Source organism: Lonchura striata, chromosome Z, assembly GCF_046129695.1.
Source record: "Lonchura striata isolate bLonStr1 chromosome Z, bLonStr1.mat, whole genome shotgun sequence".
NCBI lineage: Eukaryota > Metazoa > Chordata > Aves > Passeriformes > Estrildidae > Lonchura > Lonchura striata.
In genome coordinates this window covers 2,614,248-2,641,978 of record NC_134642.1, presented here as the reverse complement: position 1 = coordinate 2,641,978, position 27,731 = coordinate 2,614,248, and the positions used below count along the sequence as shown (strand labels likewise).

General features: G+C 42.3%; 1 protein-coding gene across 6 annotated transcripts; it reads right to left on the bottom strand.

The window, feature by feature from the left end:
- Positions 1-25: 25 nt before the first annotated feature.
- PIAS2 (protein inhibitor of activated STAT 2) lies at positions 26-27,655 on the bottom strand. Of its 6 annotated transcripts, none has more exons than XR_002465844.2 (15): positions 27,543-27,655; positions 18,273-18,747; positions 16,019-16,103; positions 15,331-15,381; positions 15,146-15,236; positions 11,783-11,917; positions 9,750-9,855; positions 9,122-9,195; positions 8,139-8,299; positions 7,436-7,569; positions 6,821-6,989; positions 4,461-4,600; positions 3,904-3,962; positions 2,604-2,641; positions 1,914-1,968 (listed from the first exon to the last, which is right to left on the bottom strand). XR_002465844.2 is itself a non-coding variant. In XM_021535525.3 (14 exons), the coding sequence occupies exons 1-14, from the start codon at positions 27,564-27,566 to the stop codon at positions 1,812-1,814; spliced, it is 1,866 nt and encodes a 621-aa protein (XP_021391200.1). In that variant the 5' UTR covers positions 27,567-27,655; the 3' UTR covers positions 26-1,811. The 6 variants fall into 6 exon arrangements, 3 of the variants coding, with proteins under 3 accessions (XP_021391200.1, XP_021391201.1, XP_077646225.1); XR_002465842.3 differs by lacking the exon at positions 3,904-3,962 and adding an exon at positions 2,973-3,134 and having other exon boundaries at positions 1,938-1,968; XR_002465843.2 differs by having other exon boundaries at positions 1,968-1,994.
- Between the last annotated feature and the right edge of the window lie 76 nt (positions 27,656-27,731).

The following is a 27,731-nucleotide window of genomic DNA, read 5'->3' as shown; positions in this document are numbered from 1 at the left end:
AGCACAAACAGCATTTTCAGCAGAGACCAGTTTTAAATCTTTTATTCAGAATTACTCTTGGAACCTCTTTCCACACTCTACTTACAGGTCAAGTCGACGTGCAATGGTGATGCAGAAAGCACTGATCTGCTGCAGGCCATCAAGAAAAACTTCATAACAAGCATGGTTTTATTGGAAATAAATCGTGCTAACAACTGATCCTTAACAGGTACAAAATATTAAACTGATAAGAAAAAAGAAAAGAAAGATTGGGGCACTATTAAGACCAACATGTGAACTCAGGACTGCGTGAAATATCATACAAAAAAGGCAATAAGGAACAGTAATGCAGCATTAAAGGTAGGTATACAGGGCAGACAAAAATTACAAAACATCCTGTTTCAATATATTTCATCCATGTACTTGGTTCAAATACTGTAACAGTACTGGAAGGCAAAAAGCACCAGACATCCAACTAAAGAGGTAAGAAAAAAGGAACATAAAATTAGCAAAAAAAGTAAGATCTGGTCATTAGGGAAGAAATAATCTCAAATACAGTTACTTAACAGAAATGCAACACTCAAAAAGCTGTTATTTCAGCATACATAGACAATATCATTATTCCAGCTCTATGGAAATGACTTGGTTTTCCTAGTCTGTAACCTCTTCCATATACAGTACTGCTGAGGTTATCCCCAGGTGTGTGTGGGCAGACACTGCATACACACTAACAAAGCAGCACAGTCATTAGAGGAATAAAACAGGGGAAAGTTGTTCCCTTTGAAGTAGAAAAGCAACAATCAGGAGGCCAGGAAATGTGGGGCAAAGCATCATTAAGCCCTGAACACACAATTCAAAATTAGGTGGGGACACTGTGCAGCTATGGCTTCTATTTCCTAAAAAGCCAAGCCTCCCTCACAGTCCACATGGAATACAGCAAGTGCTGAAGAGACATAAACCATAATCAGGAAATTCTAGAAAACATTCCTGCACTGGAGAAACTCTTTCATATTTATTCTTCTTACAGCTACCACAGAATGCAGCTGTGCATTCAGCTGTATGCTGGGAGTTTTTGGTGGTGGCAAGGTGTCCCAGTTGTAACACGGCAGCACAGAAGACTGTGTGATGCAGGGTTTGCATAGATAGTCTGTCCCCTTCCTAGCTCAAAAAACAAAAAAAGAAAGAGGTCACAGCTTAGGCTCTTGTTGCATTTATGAACGTGAATCTAGGCAAAAAACCCCCAACAACTCCATTTATAGTGGCTTCCACTATGTCCCCTTAATGGGGGATGTGGGGAACAAGACATAAAACACGTCATGGCTATTTCAAAGCTTCATTCTCTTAATGAAGTTTATTACAGGCCCCAGTGAAAATATTACAAATTCACTAATTCCTACACTTTTGCACTTTTTTCTAACTGCTGTCCTAGAGCGAGTAAGTGCTTTTCTTTATCAAAAAAAACCCAAAAAAACAAACTCATTTGTTTTTACATTATTGCTGTGTTTTACAACAAAATTAAAAAGCACTTATGGAATCCACACAACAGAAAGTCAGTATCCCCAGAACAAACAAAAAGCTTGAACACGTATTCTCAAAAGGGCCTTTTCTACACCAGCTATTCAACGAGCAGGAGAAAGAAAAAAAACCCAACCAAAAGTCATCCAATCGCTTCTCTTCCGAGCATCAGCGAAATTCACCCCACTCTCCCAGGAGGCAAATCCATTCAATAAATATCAGCGTGAGCTCCGAGGTGCTGGAATTCCGGGGTGGGGGGGAGGAGCAGCAGCAGCAGCTGTGTGCAATGCCTGCGGGGTCCCGTGCTGCCCCGAGGGTCAGTCCAGGGAGATGATGTCGGGCGCGCCGCCGCCGCTGCTGGTGATGACGCCGGCCTCGGCCCGGCCCGAGGAGCTAACGTGCGTGCTGCTCTCGTGGTGGCTGGTGGAGGTGATGATGCTGCCAGGCGTGCTGCTTGTTAAGGTTGAGGTGAGACTATCCAAAAACATAGGAGGACAGTACTGCTTGAAACAAACAACGAAGAGTGAAGAGACTAACTGCACGAGAGAAATGTATGCTCTGAAGATACATCTTCCCCACACAACAAGCACCAGACGTGTTCTAAGCGGGACCGCGGTGAGAACCAGAGTTCTGCAGATTGGTGACCAAGTGGGGATGGCAGCCATGAACCTCCTCCCTCAGCCTCCCCTTTTTGCTCTCCAGAATGGTTTGGGTTGGAAGAACCCTTCCACTACGCTAGGTTGCTCCAAGCCCTGTCCAACCTGGACAATTCCAGGGATGGGGCAGCCACAGCTGCTCTGTGCAGCCTATGCCCGGGCCTCAAATACACTCTGGGTATATTCAAGTTAGTGCTGAGTACATATTTACTTTAAAAAGGCAAACTGTCAGTAAAGAATGAGTTTCCAGGCCTGGGTTCATCATAGAAAGGCAAAACTGAATCCTGTTTAATGCATCTTCATTACCAGTTTTTGCTAGGTGCTCCTAGACTGTGGTTAGCTCTAAGCAAGTGAACTCCAAACACAGTTTGGATGACACCCTGATAATTACTGGAGCACAATGTCAAAAAAATCAGACTTGGAAATTAAACCGATAACAGATGAGAAACATACCTGTGAATCAACTGGGAATAGCGAAAGAACATCCAGACCTAGGAAAAAGAGAAGGATTATAAATAGTCAAGTCTCTCTTTTATTCACACACAACAAATTTAAGGATTTTTTTTTTTTTGTGGTTGTAGAATAGATTTTGCAATTCATACAGAGTTTCTAAATGGATACCACTGTGACACCACTCTCAACGACTACTTCAGGCAGCAGCAAAACGAATTATCTAGTACAAGTGGCTCTTTCTAATAATGAGGATGACATAATGATGTATTATTCACTGAATACTGCAGGGTGGTTCAATGTGGTTGCTTAGATGGAGGTTGCCATTTGGAGCTGTTGGTTCATTAATGCAAGTTTCACTGCATATTGTACCTGACTTGGCCAAACTGGGACATGAAGAGTGTCATCACATTAAAGATGCTGGAATGAAGTAAAGTCACAACATGCACAAGTCCAAAAACAAGCAGCAGGTCTCTTCCTCCACCCACGGGCAGCCAATAAGGAAACATTTCTAATATCATCCCCGTTTTGTGTCTAGACAAATAAAAGGAATGAAGAAGAGGAAACTACAAGTAGTTCAATGTATATCCTCTTAGAGCAGTCACAACTAGTGTCCATCTTAAACACCATTTGCGTGTAAGCACTTAGGGCAAGATGTTTAGAATTATGAAACCAATGAGAAATTACCACTTTTTTTTTTTTTTCTAAATATTGGCCTTGTGTTTGCTATGTCAACAGAAAGAAATGATATACTCCCTCCCTCTCCCCTCACCTCCAAATCTCTTCTGGCCCGTGAAATCTCTCCTCCTCTTCTCTATTAAGAGAAAAATTTTGAAGGAGATTTTAAAGGTCAGTTGCATTTACAGAACTGACAGCTTCTTTTGTCTGTACAAGTTCTAGAACTTGGTTGGTAAGAGCTGAACAACAGTTTTAGACTTCTGTTCTCTCAGCTTATTCTCCCATCCAATTTGGGAAGACTACTGATTTCTTAACAAGGGAGAAGTGGAGGGAGGGAGCAGTAAGGGAGCCAAAATGGACAGAGAAACAAGGGGAATGATATCCATCTCATTGCCAAACTGGTGCTGAAAGAAGAGGAAAAAACCCAGAGATGTTGCAGGGGAGGAATGGAGACAGGCAATGGAGCAGGGAAAGGGAAGTACAGGAGGCCAAAGTGACACCTGTCACCACAAGTCACCACTTCCTGGGCTCTGGGTTTGTTACAGCCGGCCAAGAGAACCCCCAGAGTCCCTATACACAGTGTTCTTTTCAAGGAGCCAGGATAGAAAACAATCAGTATCCCCACCTTTTGTCTGATATTTAGCAGCAGTGTTGAAGAATACATCATAGGCATTTAGGGTATGTCTAGGTAAAGAAAGTCAATAGAGGTCAGCTCACAGATTGTAGCTCACCTTAACCTTTTTCATACAGTCTAGACAGAGCACCACTACAATCAGCTAGCAGAGTAACTACACTGAGGGCTGGGATGAGTCAGCACCCTCACAGCTCTAGTAACTAAAACAAGCAACTACTCTCCTTCACATCTACAACACTTAACTACAGGATGTTTACACAAAGTCTGGCCAAGCACGGCAAGAGCAGTTTCTGGCTGCTGTGCTCACGTGCCAGTTTGTACCCCAAAAGCAGTGCTTTTCACATCACTGCTGCAAAATGCAATCTGAAAATGGGCAGACAGCCTATACTAGGCTTGTCTAGACATCACATCAGTGCCATACTGCATATAGACTTGTTCCATTAAAAAAAAAAGCCAAAACCAAAGAGTTAATAAATTCTTCCAATTTCTACCCACCCCATAAATTAATACTGCTGTCAGAACATACAGGAAAAACACCCAGCACCTACCTGGCAAGTCTGATGAAATACTGGATATTGGTGGGTGATGGAATGGTACTGGGTAGTCTGTTAATGAAGGAGGAATAGCAGCAGCATCGACCGTTGTCACGCTGGGCACTCTGGCAGTAGATGGCTGATACATGAGAACCCTGTTTCAGACAGCATGGGAAATTACAAACAACCTGGCTGTTAGTTGCACAAGGGAAACCATGCACTGCTGCGCACTCTCATTCACAAGTCACCGTGCAACAACACAACTACAGCGTGGCTACTCACTACACAGTACTCCACTCTAATTTCCTTTTTCATAACAGTCTTCACAATAACATGACCATATCTCGGCTCTCAACAGCAGCTGTGACATAAGAGCAAGTTGGCATTAAAACAAAGTACAGTGCTGGAGTCATTGGCAACAGTCAAAGACCAATGAGTGTCTGTGACCACCCAGAGGGATGTAAAAGTGACCAGAGCCAGGAGGAGAGTGTTCCATTTGATTTCTCCACAGAACTGCTGCTCAGTGCCCACCTATTACACCAAGGGCACAACTGGCCATTATCCTGCCCCACAGGATGACAGAGATTACACAGATGGGAATTAAATATAAGCCTGTTCTCACTCACAGCCTCCAGTTCAGCTCTCAAGAAGCATGTTACAACCCTTCTGCTTCCCCTCATGCTGCCTGATCTCTTGACAGCATTGTTACAAACACCGCCACAGGTGCCCAGGCACCAGCCACATGCATAAAACACATCATGAGCTCCAAGCAGGTGGAAAAACACAGAATTCTGCTCCCAGATGCTCTGCATTGCTCTCTCCAGCCTTTAGTGTTATCCACTCATCTTCCTTCCCACACTCCTACCTGTTAATCTGCTTCTGATGTCAGAACCTTGGATTTCAGACCCTCACTTCTCAGGCACCTCTCATACTTCAGCCTACATTGTTGCTTCCTCTAAGAAGACACTCTCGTTTTCCCAAAGCCAGCATTCACACAGCACTGCTTAAAGAAGCTAAACCCCAAAAGCCTGGCTTTGATCTGAATTTGAAAGATGAAAATATGCCACATCCATACCCAAAAATCAAGGAAAATACATGGGTCATAGAGAGAAAAGAAGTCAGCCCTCCTACAATTACAGTTGCAGGTACCCATTTCAAACATAGGAGCACAGAAGGAAGCCTTGGTGCCTTCTGAAACTTCATTAAGAGATCTATTTGTAGCTACACTTTCTTGTAAAAGTGAGGAAGAGTTTCTTGCAGAAGGACTCCTCCACAATCCTCACAAAAAAGCAACAGCATTGCAGTATCACTGCTCAAAGTGGTTGAAGATAACCAACTACTTGCTCACCAAGGACCACACAGACATTCCTGTGGACTAGAGACTCACCACACCTGCTCATTACTCCTGAAAGAGAAGGGGAACCTTCAAAACAGAAGGGGATTGGGTTGTTTATTATTATTATTTTAGTACAGGTCATAAGCCACTACACAGAGAGACACAGACACACACCTCATGCAGGCAGCAACACTAACTGATGGGCCACTACTAAAAGCTGAGCTTGGAGCAGTGAGTGCTGGTGAGCCTGACTAGTGGCCCTCCCTCCCTGCAGGTCTGGGGTGCCCCACGGGCCAAGAGCAGAAACGTGGGAGCACAAGCAGCACCCCAGCTGAGGTGCAGAGATCAGAACAGACAGAAGGTGGCACAGCAGCAGAGAAGCTGGTCAGCCTGGTGCTGAAGTCAGGCCTGACTACAAAGATGGAGGAGTTGCCAGAGGACTTGGGAATTCATTGGTTGTGCTAATCAAGGTGCAGGACTGACTGATGACCACAGCCAACAGCAGCATCCAAGACATTCCAGGGTTTAACAGAGAGACGGAGGAAAAGCTCATCTTGATTCAAAACAGCAAAGTGGCTTCCTTCCAAGACTGACAGGATGGATGAAACACACAACATAGTCTCATTCCCTGGGCACCAGAGCAGATTAGATAGAGGATATAGCAGACAGCAAGAGAAAAGCCTTTAAGATGACACTAACTCAGCAAGAGTGCATGAAGTTCCTCCACTTGGCATAATCTACTTTCTCACGAGAACACTGCCTACTAGCTTAGTCAGGTTCCTTTTCTATGGAGAAATGTCCCTGAAAACAGAGCAACAGTCAGCGCAAAAAACAAAGTTCTTTGTGAGGTAAAAATCTATTTAATAGATTTTCCCTGTACAAAGTTACTGCATCAATACAACCTTCTACAGGAGAGGCCTAGACATTCTCTTCAGCAAGTGCAGAGCTGGATTCCAATTACTCTACTGGATTACATTACTCTACAGATCAGTTCAGCTGAGACATTACAGAATAACAACTAACTTTAAAATTAACAAACCCTTTGGTTGGGCTCCCGTGTATTTCAGACATAAATATGCACTTCCTTTTGGCTGGTGGATCTTCTTCTTCATCAGAAGAGCTTTCTACTGTCAAATCGATAACATCAACCTTCTTGTTTACCTCACTGGCCACTGTCACGGAACATGGTTTGCTAACAACACTGGAACCTGAACAAGAAAATAAAACAACATTGTTCTCCAAAAGCTGGTTATATCAGCAGTTTCTATTTGCAAGAGAACCAGGAACCCAGATCCTGTACACTAGATCACCTTCCTGGCCATTACAAAAAATATTTTGCCCCAGTACCTGCTTTATGACTCTTCTGTGTCACATTGAGACTATCAAAGAACAAACTTTTGTTTTCACTTATCATTTTAAGGATGCAAACAAAAGTAGCTTTTCAGTTTCTTAACTGCTATTATAAAGAGCAAAGACAAAGATCAAAATGCACTCTTAGAGATACAACCCTTTCTTCTCTAGCTTAAATTACAAGAAGGTTAGTAGTAGTAAGCCCTCCACAAAACAAACACCAACATCCACACACATTATCCAAGCTACAACTAAGTCTCCAAAACTTTGTGCTGGTTTGCAACCAGTACTCAGATGTACATACTTTCAATTTTGGTGCACTGTGGACTTGACACTTTCACAGCTTCTTTCTTTGGCCTCATGGGGCACCAGGAGCCATCCTCCTGGAATTTGATCTCATCCACATCAGAACATTCATTAAGGATTTCCATAAAGAGGCTGAAAAAATAAAGTTTCCTTTTTGATTCTAAGTGACATTTTATTCTAAGTGAAAAGGAGACACAGATAGAAAGATAATTATGATCACTTTCTACCCACTGTGTCTCCTCTCCCCCTAGTTCCTTCCTCTTTACCTGAAAGCCTGTAATTACAGCCTTTGCAGATATCAGAAAATAAGATAATCCCAACCCATCCACCATAACTCACTCCAACACTACTGCAATGCATGGATTTCCATACTGAAGCAGAATCCATCACCCCTTGAACCAAGTTAGACAACTGGTACGAGTTAGAAGTTACATTTTGAAGTTAACACCTTTTAGGGATAGAGACATGTAAAAGGAAGACCTGTCCTTTTATGTTGCATTTATATTTCCCCAGAGGAAATACACTGAGACTCAGGAATTTGATGATGCAGTTAGGAGATAAATGTACATAGCTCATTATGGGAAGAGAAACTAATGGAAATGGTTCGCCAGTCTGAAGTATTTTGACAAAAAATAGTATGAAATGGCTAAACCTCAAGTCACAAAAGTAGCTCCTGAGTACATAATGAAAAACTTTCTTACCCATCTAGTATGAGGCTCTCGTAAGCTGCCTTTTTGTCACAGACAGGGCAGATCCAGGTAGGCTTCTTTTCATTCATTTGAAGATAAAGAGCAGCATCGAAACATTGCAGGTGTGTGCAAGTCACAGCCCTGCATGGGATTGTCAGTCTCATTTTTCCCAGCTGAAGGAGATGCATTTAAAGGGTGTCAGAATAAAAGACAGAGAAACAGGTCTGAATGGTTAACAATGAATCCAGAGGCACCTGGTGAAACAACTCTTCCTGCTCACTACAGAAGTGTCTGGGGCTAAGGGTGCTGCAACTAAATCCACCCCATCACAGCACCCACACAGAGCTCTTAAACGAAAAATTAAAACCCTGCTCCAAGGCTTCACCACACTGACAACAGTCAGAAATACTTCTAATGAACCTGAAACAATGTTATTTGCAGGATTTCATTTTTCTTAAACAATCAACTGAAATACCCACTTCTATAATTTTCTTTTAATTCAGTATTTCAGGTGTTTTCCTGAGCTCCAGGTACTTATTATTAATCTCAGAATGACCATTTTCTTCCTGACAAGAGAACCCCCAAGGCAGCATTACCTTGTTATAAGGTGATCACCTGTTTTTCTGTTTGCTTCTGCATCTACAGTATAGGCAAAGCCACCAAGATGAGGAGATAAGAGGTTTTAATTATCATTCCATTCTTTAATTATTCTGTCAACCTGCCTGATTAGCCTCAGCACGTCAATATAGGAGATAAATCCTTCTACAGGCCTCACTGTACACAAGTAGCAGCTTGACTCAGTGCATCACAGCTGAGGCACCCACTGTCCTAAACCACAGCTAGGTTACTGCTGCTTCTCCCCACTATTTTATCTTAGCTTGCTAATAAAATATAAAACAAGTGAGGTTTCTAAAGCAAGGCCTTTGAAAAGCAGCCCAGTTCTGCAGTACAGATGAAAATATGAATATTACCCGGAAACTTCCAGCCATACTTACAGGACACATCAGAGACACCCGCAGACTGGTTGTGGCAATCTCACTATCAGGATCTGCAGTTAGTTTTTCTTTAACTATTAAAATAAATTAAGAAGTTATACATAGAGGTCATTATTTCAAATGCTAACCTTGGTTCAGTAGTACATACACCTTTCTTTCAGCTATCTAAAAAAATTAATCTAGGAAACTAGTTCATATACAACAACAGTTTCATTACTTATCAGCAATGGGCAAACTGCATCACATTATCAGATGTTGTTTGACTGCAGATGCAGTAAAACCACACAGAGAAAACTCAACCCAACATGTCAAGAGATAAATAAACCATTGTGTGAGTGAGGTACAGGTGAAAAGAACTCAGGACATCTAGCTGCACCTTATAGCCCAGAATAGTAAGGGCTTGTGGCATTCCCAAAACCACATTTCAGATGGGATCTCTGGGTATGCTCCCTAAAAATCCTCACTGAAAAAGAGTGTGATGCCTCACCAACAGCCAAGAGAACCTGTGAAATCCCAGGCATAGACTTTATTCTCAAAATATAGCAAATATCTTCTGTATTACCAATTCTAGTTTTAAAGAGCCAATAACCACCCTCCAAAAGTACAGACAGGCAAGTTAATTACTTACTTAGAGCTCTGGAATGATCAGGATTTCTGATACCTTTCATTTTTAACCTCTGCAAAAGCATAGCTGAGGTGAGCTGGCGAACCAGATACACAGACATGGAGTAATTCTACAAAAAGAAGAATTAAAGATTAAATGTTGATTTCTTATCATACTCTCGCTAGGACAATAGATGACTACACAACTTGTAGCATACAGTAAAAACAAAAATGTGACTTTTTGCTTAATCATTACGAAGAGCATTGACAGACAACTTCAATTCTGTGGAGGTCCAACATTCTGCCAGAATTCTCTGGCCAGTCAGTTCTAATTACCAAACTCCAGTTATGACTGAATTAAGAGGTAATTTCACAATCAAGAGACAATCCGAGCTCTTCTCCTGGAAAGATCATATGCAACACATTTCATACATGTGGTCTTTTAAGAATTTCTTACATTTTGTCTCCTTAATCTTCCCCTTTTTTCCAGTGTCAGTGGGGAGCTCAAAGAATCACTTGACAAAAGATAAATGGTCTTTATGGTATAAACAACAGATTCAGATGGCACAGAGCTGCCCCAATTTCTTTGCACCTTTTCTTTAGCTTGTTCTCTGCTTCTAAACCCAGCCTTGTTACACCATGTCCGTTCCACTGAGCCTGGCCCCATTCCCCAGCAATTTCTACTCCTCCCTAACTCACACCACTTGTCAGCTTCTTTTGTTCACTGTTCACTCCCTCTTCTAGGTCACTAATGAAAAGTCTGCAAGCCCCAGTGCTGCAGGATAATAATGGTTTCATATCCACGTAACAAGAACAACCTGCGACCTCTTATTTCCACTGCCTGCCAGCCATCTTCCTATGGCTCCTGCACTGCCTGGGTACTACACAGGAACTTCAAAAAACTCCTACAGCCCTGCTCATCCTTCACCACCTATTGGAAAACCAGCTCTTACCTAGAGCAGCATATAAAGCATTTTAATTGCACATGAAAGCACTAAGAAACCCAGATTTTTGTTTTTTTCCTTAAAGAATGGCCACTTGTTGCCTTACAGAGGATTCTACAGGCTCAGTCTGCCCAGCAGCAAGGGGTTTATGCCCCCTTGGCTCAGCAGCCCTCCAGTATCAGCCCAGTCCATGCTAACAAGCCCTTATGTGACACCTGGTCACTTTGAGGATGAAAATTCTGCAAATTCTGGCACCAGCACTAAACCACAGAACTCGCTTCACCTCTCAGGCCAAGTGGAGGATGTCCAAGCATTCCAAGTCATCTGCTTCCTTCAGAGTATATTTTGGCATACAGGGAGGAAAGCTAGCAGGCCTCAGCATAAGAGGCCAAGACCACACACAGGACTGGAGCCATTTTAAGATTCTGTGCTTTGACTGGGAAGCAATGGCTCAGATATTTATCTCCATCCCTGTTCTAGAAAATCCTCCTTTGATGTCAGTACTGACCCCTCATTTATTTTTTGAACATTATCTTTCAATCCAATTTCTTTCTAAAATTTTATTATAAATGCTTATACTGGAGTCTCTTCTAAATTTGTGGTATTTTTAGTCCAGAGAATTTGATTTTGAATTAAAACTCGTAGAGAAAACTACTCTGATAACTGCATCCAGAATTAACACAAACAGTCACAGATAAGGAATAAATAGTTCTTGACTTGACAGCAGCTGAAAGGGTGCTGCAACAGTTTTTTAAACCTAGGTTGAAGTAAAAAATTCCTTGCACTCTCCTTTTCTTTCCTTAATAAATCTACAAGGGCATTTACTATTCACACCACAAAAAGTTTGTTATTTTTGACATGCATTTCAGGCAAACTCTAAAAGCAGACTTTTGAATGTGAACCCTGTAAGAAAATCTTTCCATCTGTATGTAGATCCCACATGTGTTACTGAAAACTACCACACTTCTAGAGCAAACTTTGTTTCCTGGCACTGACAGTAAGTTCAGCCACCTAACAAAAAACATTTGCCAGCCACATCAGGCAGGAAGGGAGCGGGAATGCTCAAATAGCTTATTTAGATGACTTCCTACATCCTACAGAACATGCAGGTTACCTTTCCAATTTCAGAAGCCCAGGAGATGGAAATCTGGTTTGGCACTGCTGATGACAGCCTGACTAGAGATGTGATATTCAAGGGACGCCCAGGTCGCTTCTGTTCAATTCCATTTTTTGGTGGTGGAGCATATCCCTGTGGAAAAAAGGACAATGGATGTGTTACCCAGACTCCCCAGTGCACTGAAACTGCTGACATGTACTTGTTAGTTTTAAACAGCAGATCACCAAACTCAAACACAGTTATAAGGCATTTATTGTTTTAAAAGGGTTTTACAGAATGGCTGGAAAAGTGATAGAGAACACAGTTTGGGTTCTGGTAGTTCACTGGAAGAGTAAAAGGTCATGTGGAAGTTCTGTCCTCTTTCTCACCATGCCCTACTGGAACACAGTGAAACATCACAAGATCATAGCCTTAGTGACAAACAGAGTAAGTAATGAAGACTTAACTCAGTGTCTCAGACACTGAAAACACTTCACTGATTAAGAAACAATTATACCTTGCTCCAAGAGCTCCACATCCCCTCCGTGACTTCTTTGCCTCGTATCAACTACCTCTGGCCCCATTAGCAACAGGTGTCACCTGTTCTCTGCCAAGGCCCCTGAAGGACTGCACATGGAGTACCCATGGAGTGTATTTAAGAGATCATGGAATCAGAATGGTTTGGATTGGAAGTGACCTTAAAGATCATCCTGTTCCAACACCCTTGTCACGCAATAAGCCTGTGGCTTATTCCTCTCACCCTGCATCTGTCATGATGACAACAAGCCAGTCTGACAGAGCCACTCTGAGAATCTCTGCTCTGAGCTCACAGCCAGCCTGCAGCCACTCATCTCAAACTCATCCTGCACCTGAAGGATGCCAGCAAGATGCAGCTTGGCCTCTTGCACAGACCTTATTGATGCATTAAACAAAATTACCGAGAAAGGATATGCCGAGAAAAAAAATAAGTATTTCTTTAGCCAGAGAAATACACACACATTCACAACCTAGTGCTTGGTAAAGGAGTTACTTTGAAAGATGCTAAGTCTGGAAATAAAAACAATAATAATTTAAAAAAATATATAAACAGCCTCTTCTACTCACTAGCCCAGTATGCCACAAGGGCTTTATTCCAGAACACAGAGGCAGCAGATATATGGGAACTGGTGATAATTTCACATTTAAAATATATAATTATTTCAGAAGAGAGTGAATGCAAGTTCTCTTACATTTCACAATTTTTTCTTCCAGAGAGAGACTCTGCAGTGCACATGCTTTGTTTCAGTAAAGCTTTTAGTTTTTTCTTCCACAGAGCCTATTCTTGAGAACAGGTTCACCCTCATACTCCTACAACAATTTGGAACCTTCCCTTCCTGTCTTTTTAGAAGCATTCTGTTTGCCTCCCAACCAGCTTGGCCTGGCACTGTTTAGGCAGGCTGCCAACTCTAGTGACAAGAAACTGCCAATATTATTGAGGCCTTGAAGTCTTCCATGGTTCTTTAAAGAACCACACTACTCAAGGCAGGTATCATCTGCCACAGCAAGGAAATTCATCAGGAGAAAGCCTAACTGATCATTTATCTGGCTTTTCCCAGTGACACAGATGCAGTATACAAGGAAACATGTTAACATTAGCAGAACCTGGTACAGTATTGGCACACAGGCAGCATTTCTCTGAAGCTTCTGGTAAGGATTGCAAGGAAGGAGATGACCAAGAGTAATTTACAGACTTCTGCAGAGGCATGAACTGCCCTACCAGGCAAAGACAGAAGCTCACTTATGAACTGTGCAAGTGGGCAACAGAAGCTGGCATCACTGGTTAATTACCTAACACTACTGGAAATGGAAAACAGTGGTCTTTGAAGCAAAGAAGTTACCTTACACTTCCTGCAACAGAAAGAAGTGCCAGATGATGCAGAGAGAGACCAAATGAACAAAAAAAAAAGTCTGCAGAAGCGCTCAGACTGAGACTCTATTTGTCATTCAGCTCACAGTGAATGAGGAGGAGAAGTTGCCAAGACAATAGTGATTTCTTCACTTTCCCACCTAAGGTTCAGCTGAACAGATTAAAAAATCATTTTACCACGTGCAGGAAGAGCCTAGCGGATTTAAGCCTAAAGCAAAGTAATAATCCAAGATTAGTAGTAGGTTTTGCTACAACTGTGACACCTTGTGCACAAAATGGAGAGCACAGCAGGGTGTAACCTATGTTAACAAGATTGAGAATCAGCTGACACTGAAGCCCAAAAGATAACATCAGACTGAATTATTTTTCATTGGTTGCTGAAAGACAATCTGCAGAAGAGAAAACCGTCAAAGTTATCACACAGAATGTAACCAGCACTTGCAGAAAACAATGACCAGAAAATGTGAGAAAGAAACCATTTATAACCTGAACACTGAAGTAGGAGGAAGAGAATCTAAGGAGTCTTATTTAAACTGAGTAGAGGCAAAAAAAAACAAACAAAAAAAAAGCAGTCAGAGTTGCATAGGGGAGGAGGGAAGGTATAAAACAATATGTCTGATACACCAAGGTGGTTAAAAACAATTTGAAAAAGAGGTTTCACACCTTCTCTCTCCACATGGTATCTTTGCAAACCCACTACTGAAAAAACCCTCTTTTCCATGACTTTTACCACACTTTATAGCCTCAAGAAGTATTTCTGAATGGGCTGTGCAAGGTGCAAGAGCTTCTCCCTGTTCTATTGAAAGAAAAAAAGAGAGAAACCCATTCCAGAGGTATTTTGAGAATGAGAAAGCTTTTCCCTTTCTGTCTATACCCAGGCCTCCAGATAACCCTGTGACTATGCACTAATTTTTGCAACATCAGACACTCCTGAAGTGTGACTGCCAACAGTGTTCTGTTACAGTATCAGCAATGTGCTAGGAACCCTAAAACACCTCTGTCCTTCATCCCCACAACAATGGTGCCCTAGCCAGACAGATGCAAAGCAGTGCACAAGTAGCACACAAGACGCTGATGCCATTTCCTCAGAAGAAGAAGGAACTCAAGCCTCTCACAAATACAGGCAGCCCACACAGCAAGGGCTACCACCCTCAAATAAACTCAGTCTGAGCACCTGTGAGGAGGATTCTCCATGCAGACAGCAGATTGGTTTTGAATTATTTAGTTACGTTAACAGCAAAAGACGAGGTTTGCTGTAGGGGGCTTAATCACATTTAGTTAGTGCCATGGCTGTAATACGATTAACAGAAATAATGGCTATCTCACACAGCAAATGTACAAACTCCACACCTAACATTAGAGCAATCTGAGTGATAACAAACAGCTTGACTGCTTTGGCAAGCTAACACTACAGAAAAACACATACACACTCCCCAAGTCACCAAGAAGCCACAAATACATATATACATACTTACTGGCAACGGGAACAGCTTCCCATTTACTTTAATGCACAAACTATTAGGATAATTATCCTCTTGAGGGCAGCTTGTCTCTGCTAGGCATAGCCTGTATCCATAGAAAGAGAAAGCATCATTTTCAAGTGTCCCCACGAACATCCATCAGCCACTTAAGTTTTCAGAGAACACTGCACAAAACGTACCTTAGCTGAACTTGGACTGTGTAATCTCTCCTGCCTCCAGGCAAAAAGTCCCTGTGACAAAGAGAAAGAAAAATAGAAGTATCTACTTAGCAGGACTCATATTGCAGCCATACAGAGAAACAACTGACACACCTGCCCCAGTGTCACTAAACTTTGCTCTTGTTTTTTTTTTTTTTTTATTGAGCTATGAACACCTTACAGGTGACATTTCTGTTTAACTTCTCCCAGGTTACACAGGGCTTCAGGATCAGCATCTTCCATCAAAAGTTCACAACAACAATAACGTAGGATGCTGCCAGGGATGAAAAAGCACCTACGGATTTTCATAGTTTACAACATCAACCCTGGGAAAAAAAGAAAAGCAGGCTTCCATTCCTGCAGCCAAGAGAAATGTGGGGAAGCTTTGCACCTCTCTGAACAACAACAATTATCTGGAACTGAGTAATTGCTAATTCTTTAACAGGGCATGATTTTCACAAAATGCACACAAATTCTGTGCACAGTTGTTCCTGAAGGAAACAGAACAGATATAAACTCAAGAGTAACTTCAGTGAGGATTATCACTCTGCATCTGTAAGTGATACAGTAAGATGAGAGTAAGTGATGCATATGGTGAATGAAAGCCTCACACTTTCTCCTGAAATTCTGTAGAAATTTACCTACACCATACCACATTCTTACTTCTTACCTGGAAATACAGATTTCTCTGACCTGCTGAGGTGTTAAAGCAAAGATAAAAAACTTCTCCTGGAACCTCTGAATACTGCTCTGTACTAGAAGAAGAAAAAAAACACAAAAGAGGTTGAACCATGGTGATTAAAGCCATTGATTTAAACAGGATCTGCAGTTTATGTCTGGAACAAGGAATTAAGTCACTCAAATGGTGGTTGAACTGCATGCAACTGTTAACAAAAAAAGCAATGGAATGAATCTTTCATTAAATTACCTTCAGATGGTTTAATATCACATCACACTTCAGTACTAAAGCAGCTTGGCAAACTGTTACAATCCTTTCTCCCAAAGGAGGAAGGTTCGAACAAATACACAACAAAATATTTCACTGGATATCTGACAGAAGGAATGCCACAGAGATGCCAACAACTACAGTAAGGTACCACAGGAAGAACATGTGCACCAGAAATTATTAATGGATAGCTGGAAAATTAACAAACAGCTACAGGTAATGGAATCTTTGGGGAGGAAGGGAGGGACCCCTCAAGCCAGAAAAGCCAGCTAGACTTCATGTCTGGAGTTACCCTTTAGTGGCATCTGACAAAAAAAATAAATACAATGTTCACACCAGAATATAACTTGTCTGTCAGTGATGGGAATTGGCAATATTTCTGTATGTAAAGGCCACAGTAGACATATGTCACTTTCCTACTTCCTTTAAAATTGAAGTTAAAAGTTTTGACCTGAAATAAAGGCAGATTGTGCATGTCCAATTTAAAATAAGCAACAGGGAGGACAAATGCAAAAATAGCGCAACTAAACAAGCAAATTTGGAAGAGTTGGACTGTCTTGTGCACTGTGACATTCAGTGGAAATGGCTCCTATACCCAGAAAATAAAAAAACACATAAAAAGGAGGCAAAGATGAAATGGAAGCCAGGTGGAGCACACACACCAAGTACCTCAAGCAATTCCAAGCAGATAAAGTGTGCATGTATGCACACACACACCACATTTGATATTTAAGGATACTACTTGAACACATGTAAAAAAGACAGTGGAAGTATTTTATTACTTAATTTGGTGTGGGTTAAAACTAAAGCCCACACTTACATTTGTGCTCTCATATTATTGCAAAGGAATACCACACTCATCCCCTCTCAAGCATGAAGCAATGAGGTGGACTATACTCCTAGCTGTCTGACTTAGCTGTAATTACTGTTCGTTGGTGAAGTTTTCTGGTAAAGTTTGTTGGTAAAGTTTTAGGTACAGGAGGATGGCAGATGATCAGTCATCCCTCAATGAGTTACGAGTCACAGCCTAAAAGACTTCATGATCAGTTAAAAAATGAAATTGCTTAAGAGGATGCAAACTATTTTATAAACATATTACTAAATAGTTACGGAACATGTAATTTAAGCCAGACTGAACTTCAAGACAGAAGATGTAGCTCCAAATAATTAAAAATATTCAAGACTGAGGCACTTGGAAAGATAAACCTGATTTCAGGCTATTTGGAAGACAATGTCCACTCCATATTATAACACACAGTATTGCAACAACTTTCAGGCTGAGAAACTTCACCACTCTGAGCACAACATCACAGCACAAAGTATCTATTTCAGTGCCAGATCTCAGAGCCTGCAGAATTGTTGCAAGTGAGATAAGGGTGAAGTAGCAAACCAACGAACTCCTTTTTACCCTGCTGCAAACTGTCAATTACTGACTCTGAAATCCCTTCTCTCTACTACTCCTGACAAAACGATCCTCATTTGCACTAGGCAGAAATTTCAGGTCCAAATCTTTCAGCCAAAAAGTGGAGGTTCAGACTAGGTATTAGGAAACATTTTGTAACCAGGAGGGTGGCCAAACACCACAACAAAGCTCAAAGAAAAGCAGTCAATGCTGTCAGCTGTCCGTGTATAAGAGGAATCTGGACAATGTCCTTAACTATTATTCTCTAACTTTTGGTCAGACAGTTGGAAGATCATAGTAGGTACCTTCCAGCTGAATAACCCTACTCTTCTTCTTAATATTGAAAAGGGAAAAATCTTTAATCGTATTACTTTTATAACAGAAAACTCTATCTTCTCAAGTGTGGTTTTGCACTTTTGGGGAAAATGGTAAAGAAAAGGAAAAGGTAAAGACATAAAAGGAAAGGAGTTTCCATTTGTCCCAGCTCAAAAAACTCACTGAAGTCTGGGCTCAGTATTGTCAGAAGCAAAGCGTATTTAATGAGTTAAGCAAGCTGCAGAGGTATTAAACACTTACCTAGACTCGTGGGTTTAATGAGCACGTCGAGCACATCGTAGAAAGGTAAGCTTTTCAGCTGAACATCAGGATGAACAGGCGGAATCGGAGGGGATGGCTGCTGCATCTCAAAGTGGGGCTTAGTGTCTTGGAGGAGCACAGAACTGACAGGTGAGGATGGCGACTGGGGCGTGACTGAAGTGGAAGGGAGTGGGTGAATGCCCGCGACAGCCAAGTCAGGCTCGACTGGAGAGGAACTGCTGTCCAAGTTGAATGCTGCAGGTTTTATAGCCGATAAATCCGACAGCCCCTCAATCGTCCTTGGGTACCGACGCCTATAGAGTTCTCGGATTTTGATCTGAACTGCTGGGCTGCAGCCGCTCTTCAGTAAGTGCAGTGCCCTCATCAGGAGGTCATGTTTGCGCCCACTTTTATTACGTCCAGCAAATCCCAGCAGCACTTGCAGTTCAGAAACACGAAAACTTGATACCATATTCTAAAAAGGAAAGAGAGGAAAGCACAGGTGAGCCAACAGCACCCCAAGGAGGCCTTTCCAGGAGTATGATGCGGCCTCTTTCATCTCTAATCTGACAACTTGTCACTTGGTTATGGGTGCTGCCCACACCTTCACAGAACACAAATGTATAGTTAGTTTAAAATGAAGAAACAAAGTGTCCAGGATGCAGGTTGAGTTTGCCCATGAAAGATTTGTTTCCATGCTCAAACAATAGTAGCAACAAAATCTTAAATTCACAAGCACAAGCTGTACCACAAAGAATCTGTCTCACTTTGTGGAACAAAATATCAAACAAAAAAAAAAAAATCAAGTGAATCAGTATTATCACCTGTCTCCCAACACACTTTAAGCACTTCCTTATTTTATTTTTTATTTTCTGAATAGTTTATTGTGAAACTCCCTTTATTTTGGACACTGTTAAAGGCAAGCATAAAGAGAGATAGGCATATTTCATTGCTGAAAGATATGCACAGCAAGGAGGACAGTTCTTAAAAGCTATATTACCTACTGTAAACTGTGGCATACAGTATGATACACAAACATAATTTATTCTTCAAATGCCACAAAGCACCTCCTGTCCTTTTCAGATCACATTCTCGTATCAAGAGTCACAAAGGTATCTTCAAAACAAACAATACTATTTACTTGGTTATCAGGTTAGTTTTGGAAGACTGAGGATTGAACTGTGAAGTTAAAAAAATTAGAATACTACTGTTTCTGAAAATGTAAATTAAAAAAAAAAAGAAAAGCCCACTATACAAAAGGAAACAATCTTGTGCCTCACTGCTTGTAAGAATTAACTTGCACGGATGCATCATCTCACAGTTTTGTGAGCACTTTATACCTCCATTCCAGAGGTATAAAGTTGTCCAGAGTACTTCTAGCCAACTTCCTCCCAATTTCTGGGAGACTCTTTCACCATAGCAAGAAGGTAAAGTTTTTAAAGGTGAAAGAAGACCTAACTTCAATCTGTGCTGCTGCAGCATGGTAACTCCAGACTCAAGGAATGAAGGTGCTAACAGAAGCTATGAAATAGTGGACATCAGGGATCATATGTATTTTTACCAACAGTTCAGAAGTGCATCTGGACTCTTACTCAGCTTTTGGCATTGATTTCAAAAGGGACACAATTCAAAACACAGTTGTTTGGACTTTATCATCCAAGACCTTACTACACAGAGTAAACACTTGTGTTCTGACACAGATCTGATCTCAGCTGAAGTTTTAACACAATTTTTGCCCAAACACAGAGTCAGTCACCAAGAAAAGTCAAAATCCTCCCTGTTTCCATGGCTTGTTCCCTATTCTCTTTTTAATATTGTGAAAATGGTTTTGGCAGTAAGACCAGGGAATTATTTCAGATCAAAACTGAACTTAAAATCACAGAATCATTAAGGTTAGAAAAGACCTCCAAGATAATGAAGACCAACCATTGCTCCAGCACTGCCAAGGCCACCACTAATCCATGTCTCTAAATGCTACATCCACATGACATTCAAATCTCTCCAAGGGTGAGGACTCCTCCACTGCCCGGAACAACTTGTGCAGGGTGGGACAACAGCCTTGGTCAAGAATTTTTTCCCAGTATCAAATCTAGACCTCCTCTAGAACAACTTGAAGCCATTTTGTCTTGTCCCATCTCTTGCTACCTGAGAGCAGAGTGCAACCCCCCGCTGCCCCCACTCCGGTCCCTCAGCCGCTCCTGGGGCTCAGCCCCTTCCCAGCTCCGTTCCCTGCCCTGGACACGCTGCAGCCCCTCCGTGTCTCTCTTGTCCTGAGCTGTCCCCAGCACTGGAGGTGCCTCAGCAGTGCCAGCACAGGGACGGGCACTGCCCTGGGGCTGTGTCACACCCTGGCTGGGACACCATGGGCACTTTATCCACCTGTGCACACGCTGGCCCACGCCCAGGCACGTGCTGTCTCAAGTCCAAGCCAATGGCTATTTCTCGTGCCATTGAAACACAGCAGGAGCAAGTAGCCAGGACCTGCCTTCTCAATGGCCACATTATTTATGCAAATCAAAATGACCATCTAAAACACTATGGTAGAAACCTCACCTGACACACCCTTTCCTCGTCATTGATGGGACAAGGTTATTGCATTTCAGCCCCTGATTTTCAATATTTCCAGACAACCCATTTGGATCCAGTGACTCTTCTATCAAGAAGCTGTTCTGAGCAGAGATAACACAGCAGCCTTCACACAAGTATTTCCCCAACACCCTGTTTATAAATGCACCATGGACACAGCAGCCAGCAAAAAGTCATGGGAGCTACTAAGTGGCTCACCCAAACTTCTGAAGAGGCCAACAGCAGACGTCACCTTAATTTCATCCCAGCAACTTCCCTCAACAAAACAAGATGGAGAATGTTAGTGTCTACCTGGCATCCCCCTTCTACTTTTCCTTGCACTCAGTCAAACAGAGTGATTAAAAGAAAGTGTTTCAACGTTCACAAAAAATGGCTTGGAATAAAGTAACAGTTTATGACAGAAAAGAGAAACTGTGTGAAAAGATAATACTAGTATTCATGAATTTACAAAATCATCTTGTCGCATGGTTCTGTAGATAACTGCCTAAGCTTGATAGCAATGCCAGCTTCTTTATTTCAGATGCAGGCAGTAAGCATGATGCTGGATTCCATAATCACAATGCAAATGAGTAAAATAATCCTTTACATGGAGATTATGGAAACAGCATGTATTGCAAAATACTGTCTACTACCCTGCCTGCTGCCTTTGGTGCATTCCTGCAAGTTAATCAAGGTGAAATGTGCAGTCAGTCACGCCTCAACACAGCTAACATTTCATACAAAAAAAAATTCACAAACTAGCACTTTGTTACAAGATGGATCTCATTCTACTAGAAGACATAGCCTGGCTTCAATACCATAGTCATCAAAATTTTAAATTAACACCTACATGGAAAATGCTTGCAAGTATAAAAATATACACTGTTTGTCCACCAGTGTAAAAATCTTACACGGATTTTAGAAAGAACACTTGCAAAAAGAGAGGTTTACAGGAGTATCTAAACAATAGCTTTTACAACACTTTCCCTCTAAACCTGTTTCTACTTTCCCTTTAAGGCAACAATGAACATGTATATGAAAACACATCTGCCAGTGCCTAAAGGGGCTCCAGCAGAGCTGGGGAGGGACTTGGGACAAGGCATGGAGGGACAGGACACAGGGAATGGCTTCTGCTGCCAGAGGGCAGGGATGGATGGGATACTGTGGGGGCAGTGCTCCCTCCCTCTGGCAGGCCCTGGCACAGGGTGCCCAGAGCAGCTGTGGCTGTCCCTGGATCCCTGGGAGTGTCCAAGGACAGGCTGGATGGAGCTTGGAGCAGCCTGGGACAGTGGCCATGTCCTGCCCATGGCAGTGAAGCTTTAAGGTTTCACCCAAACCACACCTATGATTCTGTACTTATCTTCCTACTCCGTTTACAAATACAGAGTGGACATTCATTATAATCAATAAACTCTTATAGGGATGTAGGTGTGAGAACAGCTTGTACAAGGCAGACACTGCCTCCAACAAACCCTTATCAAGTTCCTTTCTTTTGGTTTTCCAACATATTGCGGAAGACTGCAGCCTCATTATTAATATGCTTTTCACATCACTCAATTACGATTAGACATTCAAGTTGTGTCATGTACATGACATTTTCTGTTAAGAGAAGTTCTTTACAGCTGCACAGCCCAATAGAAAAAGCTTTTTTAACACAAAACCAAAGCCATTTTAGTTTTAACATTACTCCATGAACACAAAGCACTTTGACAGAACGCTAAGGGAATCAGACTGCGTAATTCAAGCACTTTTATATTCCAGAAATATTTCTCCCCCTGAAATTCATACTTAAAGGTTATAAGAACCTTCATAGGCTTTTTTGTTTCTCAGAGTTAAACTTTAGCAACCATGATTCATCAGCAGAAGCACTGTTCTAAAGCATTAAGCCGTAGGTGTATCTGGAATGGCATTAATTTCCCTGGCATGATGATGCTAAAGAGCCCAGGAAATGCTGACATGCCACTGAAAGTAAGGGACAGGCATGTTTCAAAGCAAAGGAAAGGGATCAAACATCTCTCCAAACAAGAGCTCTGTGATTCTTCACACTTCCCTGCAATATTAACAGTCACTCTACATCGCTCTCTCTCTTTTTATATATACATATGTTTTAAAATTTATTTATTTCAGTGGAAGGTAACTGAAAATGCCTGTTAAATTTGTTTCATTCTTGATGTATGCCTACAATAAGCAGCAGCAATTGTGCCTTTAATGCAAGCACTGCTTGAGTGGCCAACTGGACACTTGCACTGCAGAAGCAATCCAGCCTACTCAGAACTACTGGTCAGCCTGCCCCTAAGAGCTCTGCTTCAGCCCCACTGGCTTTCAGATAATCCCCACAGTGTCTGAATGCTCTGTACAAAGAGACACGCCAAGGACAGGTTCCACAAATAAATCCTCACTCCTGACTTTAAGCCCTTTCATGGACATTCAGTAGTACATTTGTGATATCTTCTGCAGCAGATTTGTGTCCATGTTGACTTACAGCAGGCTAGAAATGGGTAATGATGGTAAGGAAAAACAACCTGTGTCCTGGGATGGTTGAAGACCTCTCTGCTGAGTGGAAATGTTTTCTCAAACTAATATAACCATAGATAAAGAAATGCAAGCCACAGGGAAAAATAAAGATGCCATTATTGAAATCTGTGTCAGTAGTACACGACAGCAAAAGCAGCTTTAAAAAAAACCATAGTCAATGCAAATCATAACCACCAGATCCTCAGTATAATGGAGATTTTCCTCTGCACAGACTCTAGCCTGGCTTCTTAATTAAGAATCAGCTCCAAAGTTGCATGCACTTAGTAACAAAAATCCTAAGTTAAACAAACACAAATATTTAAGGCATTCAAAACAAAGCTTGGCCATTTCACTGCAGCTCCATTTTTAGAGTACCTAAAAGCTCATGATCTTCTTCCTCTCCCAAACACTGTATCTCAGCACAATCAGTTAATTGTTAATGATTTTACATAAACAAACTTTCAAGGCATCTCAATAAACCCCAACGATCTAGAATAGTGACTGTGAACCTATGGAGCACATAGGAATTTTGTGCAAATACAAGGCAACAGCACATTATCGTAGGCTATTAGTAGTATTTTATCAGCATTTATGTTATTTAATACACTCAATTTAACTGCAGCCTAAGGATCATGACAGCACCAACAGCAACTTCTCATATCTACTCTGTTCACCATCTTAAGTTTAGCCCAGACCATGATGTGGAACTTGATTTCTACATCAAAAACATAAACTGGTCAGCACGACAATAAAATTACATTAACACATATAAAGTAAAACAGTATTTGTCAGTGACCTTGGGGAGGACACATGAAAACAGCTCTCAGCATTTTCTTGTTAGCAATTTAATACTAAGCACTGCTTCACCTGGTAAATGTGAGGCCGTCACTTAGACTGTTCTTCCAGGCTGTAAAAATAAAGCAAGTGAAGTGGAAAGGCACCAAGGCTGGTATTAACAAGAGAGCCCAAGTATAAAAGAATGAGACTTCAACTTCTGTATTTTAATATGGCATCCAAACAACATTTCTCCTCCCATTTGAATCATGTGACTTCACGATTAGATGTGCAAGAACAAAAAGTAAAAGTGGAACCTACTTCCAGCATTTATAAACATGATTACCCAGTAAATTTTGTGCAATCTCTCCCACCAGAAAGGATATATTAGCATGTCTCCATCTCTTCTCAACCAAGTAAGTTCTTTTCCACAATAGCTATGAAACTGCTCACAAGTGTCACAGATTAGTTTTGGCACAGGCAGAGTCATTTGCATACAAAGAGCCTTCTTTTTTGCCCCACAAAGATGACACTAACAAATTACTTCAAAACGTGACTAAACACGAACTACAAGACTGATGCTGTCACCTACACTAGAGATCTGTTTCAAAGACTGCATGCACTCCACATTATTTGTTTCCATTTTAGAGTCAGGACGCCAGCAGAAACACAATGGACCCAAGAATATGAAATAATAATATGTAACTGATCCTCTTATCTGCAGTATTTTGTTGAGATTCAACAAGCTTCAAGCTAAATCTTGGTGAGTTCAGAATCTGTTGGGAGCTGGAATTGTTGTCTCACAGATGGTGCTCACAAGGAGCTGTAATTCCCCATTTCTGGGCCAATTCTATTCAAAAATGTGTCTACTCGTCATCTCTGGCCTCCACACCAGACTGATGATTCTCTTCCACATCCGCCTGTGCCTGAGTAATTCCTTCATCATTTACTGGGTTGCTCTGGAGAGGGGATTATGGATAGAGGTACGAGCCAGGTTTAAAAACACATCTGTGAACAGCAGTTCTGGAAATGGTATCTCAAAATGAACCATAAATAGACACTGTTGTGCTCCCCTGAAAGGCAAAACATATTCTCAGCCACTCCCTAATGCTCCAGAAACCAGTAATCACATGCTCTGGAAGAGTAAACCTTAGACCAGACATTTTCACCAGTATCTTGAAAAGTAGCAAATCCTTTAACAAAACTGAAGATTTCCAAAAGGCCTGATGTAACAGCAGGTTTCTTGAAGTCTGGCTTCTTTCACTACAGCCTCTCAGTTATAACCCTGGAGTCCCAACTCCACAGAACTTTTACTGTGAAGATCCAGAAGATGCCAGGGATAGTCCTAACAAATATTAAAATGTTCCTTTGCCCTGAAAAAAAAAAAAAAAATGCTGCGCCTGCATGCTTCCCTCAGGAAACAGTGTTTAAGAGAGGACTCTGATCTCCTACCTTTAGACAGTCTTTAACAAATTACTAAAATTCTGCTCTCAAAATGGCCCAAGTGGTCTTTTATATAGCAGGTAGAGATGATATGCTACAGGAAACTGCAATCATCAGGAGAGCAGCAAACAATACTGCTATAAAAACATTCAGTCGGTTAATCTATAAGGCAGCCATTTCAGATCACACCTAAAGGTTAATTCACAAAATCTACCAGGGGTGGGGGAATCTCTCTCATTTTTGGTGAAAAGCAGGAAGATTTGGTAGTCTGAAAAAAAATGTCAGCCTCAAAACCAACTATCTGATATTCAAGCAGACACATTCAAATGCATCCTCAAATGTGAAAAGAAAAAAGGAAAAATTCAGCCATGGCCTTGCAGACATGAGGCAATTACATTCTCTTCCAAAAATTACCTAGAGCTTTCCCACAACAGTCCATGAATTATTATCAGACAGATACTGAACATTTAAAGAAGCTCCAGGCTAACGGATTCATCTCACAAGCACTCCTGTTTACAAATAAGATGAATGGGAATATCAACAGATATGTCTTTAGACTTTTTTTTTTTTAAACTAGTGGCATTTCTTGAATGATGAAAGGGCAGCTCTGCAGTCGGCCTGAAACACAGCTTCCTTTTCTCTCCATACTTCCTGCATTACATCTATCCATGCACTTCAGTTTCTTGTCAATTTTAAAGGTATTCAGGAACCTAATGCCCAGAGGGAGATTATCAATACTTATCGATATCTAGAAAACCAATGACAGCGTTCCGGGAGAAACAGATCACAACTCCACCTCAAGACTGGAGAGGAAGAGATAAAAGAAGAGTCACCACTGTCACAAAGTTTACACAGGGGCTTCAGCCAAACCCTTTGAGACACCTTGGAATGAGGGCTGAGAATGAGTGAGGACACCGAGCAAAAAAATGTGTAAACACATTCCAAGGGGGGGGAAAAACCCCCAACAACACAAGGCTCACGCACAAAAAAATAAGCCAACAATTCCTAAACCTAAAACTGAGACAGAGCACTGCTGTCTTCAGACAAAGAAACACAGTTCTTTCCACTATATTTTTATAAGTGAGCTCCTCAGTTGCACTACCAGTATTAGCGCTGGAAGAAGGCTCAGCATGGGAAATTCTGGCCATTGCAGCGTTTCCCACTGGTCACACCGACACCAGCTCTTCCTCTCCACTAAAACCCAGCTCATAGTAGCTCCTATTTTCCCGGCTTTAATCCCTCATTTAACAAAGTCCAGGTCGGGGGGAGCGGCCTGCACGCAGAATTCTCACGAAGAATTCCACTCCTGCAGCTGTGGACGCTGGTGAAAGATAACCTCCTCCTTCCGCACAAAGCTTAAGAGCGGATATATATTCAGGAAATAGGAGGAAAAGCACCGACTGTGCAGTCAGTTCTTTGTGTACACACCTTAACAAAATGAAAGGACACGCACGCACACACCCACGCCGACAAATCTGCTAGAGAGAGCCCACCACAATATGAAAGATAATGAACACGAAGACAAAAAGTCTGAAAAGCGGCACTGGGTTTCACGCTAGGCAAGCACAGCTTTCCCGGCTGGAAAGCGGTCCACGGATTTCCAGAGATTCCACAACTATCAGCATTTTTAACAGTGGTGGTTCTTCACCGCCCTCCCTTCAGCCGCACGGAGCGCGGGGCCCAGCAGGAGCCGCCCGAGCCCTGGGGCCGCTCGGTAGCGCCGAGATGGATTTTAAAATGTCGGGAGGCGAGCGAAGAACCGCCCCGGCGGCAGCGGCAGCACAGCCCGCGCGGCGGGGACGGGGAACCGCGCACTGACAGGGAGGGTCTCCCCAGGCAGAACCCGCCGACCCCCGGCAAGTCGGGGCGGGCCCGCTCCTTCCCTCCCTCCCCGTCACCCCGAGCAGACGGCGCGGACGCCCCAGCACCGACATCTTGCTCCCGCCGCCACCTCCCTCCCTCCTTCCTCCTCACCCGCAGCTCCTCGAAATCCGCCATTTTCTACCCGCCGCCGCCGGGCGCCGCCGCCACCATCATCGTGCACCCGGAGCGCGCTCCCGGCACGTGACGGGGAGGGCGGTCCGGCGGGAAGGGCGGCGGGGCGGGGCGAGGGGAGCTGCGGGGAAACCGGGCTGGCGCGGCACACACACCGGGAATCCTGGG

Coding starts and splice junctions, on each gene's coding strand:
- PIAS2 (XM_021535525.3), bottom strand. CDS start 27,566: ATGGCGGATTTCGAGGAGCTGCGG. Junction 16,104..18,272: donor CATTAAACCCACGAGTCTAG/GTAAGTGTTTAA, acceptor TTCTTCTTCTAG/TACAGAGCAGTATTCAGAGG. Junction 2,642..4,460: donor TATTTCATCAGACTTGCCAG/GTAGGTGCTGGG, acceptor TCTTTTTCCTAG/GTCTGGATGTTCTTTCGCTA.